Raw genomic sequence first — 6,191 nt, 5'->3', positions numbered from 1 at the left:
GACACCTGCCTATACTGCCTAGGAAGAAAAAAAAAAAAAAAGGTTGGGGGGTGGCACTGTCAGTCTTTTTGTGAGTGTTGAATTGCTTAGCTGCAGGAAGCATGTTTAGTTACCTGATTATTTAATGCGTCAATGAAAAATGAAATGCAAAGTACGATGAGGGAGGGCTCGACAATATATTGCGGGTGCAATTTCATAGAAGCGATGGATTCCTTAAAAAAATCACGCATGAGAAAGTGCCGGTACACTTGTTACCAGTGCTATGACCATTCGAATGTTTTTATCCTGAATAATAATCTTCACCTATTTCTGATACACTTGACTTCTGCGAAGTAATATAGTGACGGAAATTTATCGAGCCCTCGATTTCTTTGGGTGCTTTATTGGGTCCGCCCCGCCGCTGTGGCTCAGTGATTAGGGCGCTCTACAGCTGAATCCAAGGACGCGGGAGCGAATCCCGACCGCGGAGGCAGCTTTTCGATGGAGGCGAAAAGCTAGGAGCGCGTGTATATTGCAATGTCAGTGCTTGCTAAAGAACCCCAAGTGACCTAAATTTCTGGAGCCCTCTACTGCGGCATCCCTCATAATTCGTGTCGGATCAATGGATTTACATAGCAAATCCAGTGTTTCTTTGTGATGTTCCCCATAGGGCGATCACAAAGCAACTCCAGGTAGCACCTTATGTCCTGCTGAAGTGAGGAGAACGGAGCTAACAGTCAACATTCTGGCAAAAACTTTATTGATTTTCTGCTCTGCCTGATGGGTGAACGCTCAGATGCCGCTCACCCACTAGCTTGTTGGGGAAGTTGGCCAGGCCCCGGTGCTGCGCTCACGTCAGACGGGGTGTCGTTCATCTCGTCAGCTGTGTTTGCCGGCTCGGTACGTGACGCGATCGCTTTTTTTTTTTTTTTTTTTTCTCGGGGCGTCTCGGCAGGCATCGATGTGACGAGTCGGGGCCTTGGGCTTCTTGGAAGTATCGGCTAGCTGTCAGTTTACAACGGCTGCGGTGAGGTCCGGCATCGCTGACTCTACCAGCGCGATCTTACGTATTTCTTAATTGCCTATCTCTGCTCGACTTCGCTGTCTCTTGTGAAGAGCCGAACTTGCGGAGGCGCTCGCGCCGTCCCTCTCACCAGCATCCACCGCCATCCTCCGCTGCGAACGGGGCATCGCGTTGTCGGGGCTCGCCTCTGTTCGGCCCGTAGTGCGCTTCGCAGTCCTCTTCAGCGGCTTTTGCGTCTTTTGTTTTCTTCCGGCCGGAAACGGCATGACTGCTCCGTGCTCCTGCCGGCCGGCCGACTTTTTTCGCACCTCAAATCCTTCCGCTCCACCAGCGCCGTAGAAGACGCAACGGTAATCATAACTCACGAAACCGGGTGGACATGGCAAGCACATGTCGGCAGAATAAGTTCTTGGAAGCGCAAGGGCACAATGATCTAGTGAACCAGCCTAAGCGCGTTAAGGCCTACACACATCGTACCTTGAATTTGGCAAAGGAGACCAACTCCACGAAAGGGAGTCAGGCCCGCGCTCTAACATCCCCGCCTCTGGGTTTGGGACATTGTACAAAACGAATCCTACGATTTCCAAGAACATGCCAAGAACATCGATTAGCCTAAAAAATCACTATTTTTCAATCCTCGGTTATTGCTGTGCTCACACGTGTGCTCACTATCCTGGAAAATCAACTTTTTCTTTTTCAAATTTGAGTAGGTACTGCACTCAGATCCAGTCATATTAAGCTACACATGACGGTTCACCTTCCATAGGGCCACTTCAGGTCTTGATACCAGATAAAAAAAAAAAAATCCTTATAAAAGTGGATGAAAGTCGTGTGTAATTCTTTCGGCTCAAGCAAACAATGTCTATTTAGACAAATTACTTTGTCGATCTAGCAGATTGCGATGAAAATTAAAAAAAAAAAAACTACTCCTAATATATATCCCTTAAAAATCGCTAACTGCGTTACTCTTAAAAGCACGGAAGCTGACAGTTGTACTAAAAGAGCTGTGATCGTGGATAATTGCAGCTCAGCATAGTGATTCTAAGTCAGACTATTGATTTTAGGACTGCGTAGCGACCCATGTACCCATAGAACGTGTAATCTTGGACGTTACAGCAAGTTAATGGTATTTTAATGGTATTTATTGGTAGTTTAAAAAGGACAGCAAATGAACGCGGTGTAAAGGAGCCATGAAAGGGGGAAAAAAAAAAGAAACAGACTGAAACGAGACAACTACGACTCGCGAACTACCTATGTCTAAAGAAACAGACATTGTTGAGCCCAAAGGTATTCATGAGTGACAAATTGGTAGTTTATTTTCATAATATCCTTAATCTAAAAGCAAAAATTGAAATTGCACTTTTTTTTTTCACTGATTTATGTAACCGAGTGCAATCACATATATAAACAGAACTACAGATATGACGCAAATTCAGTATGATTCAAAACTATGCTGGGCGCTGAATCAGGCAAAAAGGACTCCGTGTAGATCCCGAATACGAGTTCCTGGCTGGCGTCACATGCATGAAATCAAACACCCTCGACAAGCAGAGAAAGAGTATTAGAGAGATGCTGCGATAACAAGCGCGGTAGCGTTGATTCGCTTAACGCTGTTTGCCAAAGCACCATGTTCCTGATTTCTTTATCGCGAATTTCAGCATTTAGAGGCTACTGCAGTCGCACTACTTAAAGCACCCATTATACGAGAGAAATCACTGACAGCGCAGAAAGAACCATTCCGATCAACGGCAGCCACATATGGCCGACTACGGACGGAAGTTTTAACTGCGTGGTTGCACCACAATGTGCGGCGTATATAGATTGGTTGTCTGGAAATCTGCACGGTATGTATGTTAGTGAATGCGCCAGAGGTGGAAGAAGTGGCATGGCTTGGCACTGAATTCCTTAGGCCCTTATGAGAGCACTCAGGACAGTCATGCCCACCGGGGTAGACACCCACTACTAGACGCGCTTGGAATTTCCACATATCCGTGTCATAAGCGTTTACTCATATTACCTCGCAGCCAGCCAGTACAGCCCGCCGTGCCACTGGATTTTGTGCCGCGGAGACAGCATCCCTAACAATGCTGTGTCTGGCGGTAAAGAGGTGGGAGGCGCGAGCCTCTTCGTAGGGCGTGTCGCGCATGGCGGTGACATGCTACCGGGAAAAGTGTCCCGTTCTCATGGTGCCTGTTATGTGTCTTTCGAAGATCTCGAGCACAAGTACAAGGAATACCAGGTAAGTGAACTGTCGTCATGACTGAGTCTCTTCGTCCGAACAAAAAATCTTTGGAGACGCTTAAGCAGCGCACAAAGATTTGACGCAATAGTGTGCATGCTTTTCCGACACGTTAAATGACAGGTCACAGTAATGGTCAAAGGCGCGATGACAGGTCACAGTAATAGCCTCCATTCGGCAGAACGAGGTGTATACGCTATCGCGTAAGATTAGAAGGGGCTTATGCCTGCCCAAACTTATTAAGAAGTGAAAAATCATGGTTTTTCATGGTTTTTCTCGGTGGTTTTGCACTCGGAGATTGGCACAGAGTTTGGAAAAGTGCTAATTATATTTAGTAGGTTAGATTTTTGGGAAACCGAAAGGTGCCGTATTTCTTTCATTTCTCGGCGCACTGCAACACTTACAATTACTGCCATGAGATTTGGAGGCACATACGTCTCGGGTTGACTACTAGATGGACGCTAGCGGGAAACAAAAATTATATATATGGCACCACCCTGAACTTTGTGCAAAAAACGGTTGCATCCTTATTTGATACGAAATTACGTGCGCCTTGTTTCGCGACAAGTTTTGTCGCCTTCCTCTCAAACCTAAGACACGACGGCGCCTCTTCGACCGAACAAGCTGTATGCGCTATTTATTGCATATAATCACATGTTTTGTTTTTTCACATTCCAGTTTTCTTTTCACTATCATTATAGAGCCGCGGGAAAAATAAAAAGAGCCCCTCCTCCCCCCCCCCCCCCCCCCTTTTGTTGGCCACAAAGTTATCTTATTTAAGCAACAGCGTTATGATTAGTTATAACCCACACTCAGAAAGTGCGCAATTTCTCGGACATTCTGAACGCAATGTTAAACATCACGATAACAATTAATACCTCCGTGTATCTTCGACAGTTCTATTGGAATTTATTTTCAAAAACGTGCCCCATTGGTTTTCTATAGCAGACTCACTTTTCAGAAGGAAAATTTTTCAAAGCATCCGAGGTTTAGACCGCTTCTCTCATTATATTCATAAAGTATTTTGCTATTCTTATCAGCTGTCTCAAAATTACTTGAAAACACACCCCAATTGTTTTCTGAGGAAAGCCTTAACTTCACGTTTTCGGCACAGCAGAAAATTCAAAAGCGAATTTTCTCTACATATCGAAATCTTAGACCATTTGTATTATATGGCCATGAAGGTATATGTTGCAATATTCGGCAGTAGCTTCACAATTAATTTCAAAAAGGCCGCCCGTTGGATTTCTATGCCGCTTTAACTGCTCACTAGGAGCGCAGCAAAACTTTTAGAAGTATCGTTTTGCCATGCATCGGAAGCTTAGACTTTTCCTATTAACATGAGTATAACAGTCTATCTGACAGTATCCGATAGATGCCTCAGTAGTAAAAGGGGCCCCAGATATCAGACCTCGGTCTAATGTAACCATACATCCTTTATGTTGACCCCCCCCCCCCTCCGGCCTTCTGGTTCTCTCTCTCTCTCTCTCTCCGAAGGTTCAAATGTCCGGCCACTGGCCCCCTGTGGGTGTCGCTGATGAAATCGCTATCTAGAACTTTGTGCTGGACAATTTATTTGTACGAGAAGAAGAAATTGTCGGAGCTGGGGCTTTAAAAGTTTCTGAATTTTCAGAACTGCTGCGTATTTGCTTTCCGTACACAATAACCAAAAAATGTATAGAAAAACACAGCATGAGAGCGGCATGAGTTCAAAATAGCCATTTGTTTGTTGTCGTGAACCGTAAACAGCAATGTTAATTTTTCAAGTTTAATTCTCTTTTGTAGAGTGTTTACTAAAATGGCTTGCGATAAAAGTCCACAGTTATCTAAGGGTCGACCTTACGCTGCCGCTATCAAAAACGACTGAACGCACACAAAGAAACACGGGTGGCACCACACAATATGAAAATAGCTGCTTTGTTTCACAGGTGCTCGTCTCCAACGGCGCTTCACTGTCTTGGCTGCCAGCATCTGTCGGTCAAGTGCCGAGCGGAGCCATCCAAGGGGGTGTGACCGGCCTCGGCGAGCCGCTCTACATCGGCCGTGCCCGCCACGGAAGCACGCTAACCATCGGCAAGATCCATCCGTCCTTGAAGTGTCTGTACGTCCCCTACGATGGCAAAGAGCACAAGTACGCCGAGTACGAGGTCCTTGTCTGCGACGCGCTCAACTTCTGAGGAGCCATGGGCTATGTGACGGAATCTATGAAACATTAGTGCTCGTTGGGAATGAGCGGCAAAATTGCTTACCGTACCAAATGATTGATCTGTTATCTTCCCATGGGAAAATTGGAGGACAAACAAGGAGCGGCGATTTCCGGAGCGGGTGCTGAGAAAGTACTTTCGTTCATGTTACTTATCAGGAGTGGGCCACAAGGTCCCGTCATAATCAATAGCCCAGCATGTGTCACTGTCTGTACCTGACAATAAATTACCACTGGATCGAAAAGAGGGTAAATAAAAAGAAGAACGTAATGACTAGCTTTCGGTGACTGATACCATTTACTTTTAATTGGAGCTATTTGTGCCGTGTAACTTGCATGTTCTAAGTTTGGGTCGAACGTATTGGAGCGAATAACTAGTTGTATTTTTTGTGAATTCTAATTCACACATGCCATCGCAAATCGGAGGAGCGACTTATATGCTGTTACATCGCACGCCATGAAATAAATTTACTTTACCAAATCTACCAAAGGACTATTGCAGCCCAGAGACTTGACGGCCAGCTATTGGGCACTACTGCCTTGAATAACAGGTGCGTTTTCCACCTATAAACGTTCCTCGGTATATTCCAGCAAAAAGAAAACAAATCTCCAGAACAATGCTCAAAATACTACTGAACGCCTAATCGTTTATTTCTAACGTTTATTTGCACTTTTCTCTAGTACTTACTGTAGTATACAAAGGGAGCCAACAGCCACTGACATAAACGAAAGCGTTGGAGATGTTT

The 6,191-nt window shown here is 45.3% G+C and overlaps 1 protein-coding gene across 1 annotated transcript; it reads left to right on the top strand.

The window, feature by feature from the left end:
• The first annotated feature begins 2,256 nt into the window (after positions 1-2,256).
• On the top strand, positions 2,257-5,935 carry LOC146206125 (pfs47 receptor-like). The gene is made up of 4 exons (XM_084608609.1): positions 2,257-2,290; positions 2,713-2,847; positions 3,028-3,242; positions 5,171-5,935. Exons 1-4 carry the CDS (start codon positions 2,257-2,259, stop codon positions 5,417-5,419), a joined length of 633 nt encoding a protein of 210 aa, XP_084464735.1. The 3' UTR covers positions 5,420-5,935.
• Positions 5,936-6,191: the final 256 nt, after the last annotated feature.

The sequence above is a fragment of the Amblyomma maculatum genome, chromosome 1, assembly GCF_055883805.1.
Source record: "Amblyomma maculatum isolate TAMU_Amacu chromosome 1, ASM5588380v1, whole genome shotgun sequence".
NCBI classification, from domain to species: domain Eukaryota; kingdom Metazoa; phylum Arthropoda; class Arachnida; order Ixodida; family Ixodidae; genus Amblyomma; species Amblyomma maculatum.
This window is presented reverse-complemented; position numbering and strand designations above follow the sequence as displayed.

Bases quoted from the DNA above. Each gene is read 5' to 3' on its own strand.
- LOC146206125 (XM_084608609.1), top strand. From the start codon at position 2,257: ATGTCTAAAGAAACAGACATTGTTGAGCCCAAAG. The intron at 2,291-2,712 runs GTATTCATGAGT...ATTATACGAGAG, and splicing joins AGACATTGTTGAGCCCAAAG to AAATCACTGACAGCGCAGAA. The intron at 3,243-5,170 runs GTAAGTGAACTG...TTTGTTTCACAG, and splicing joins ACAAGTACAAGGAATACCAG to GTGCTCGTCTCCAACGGCGC.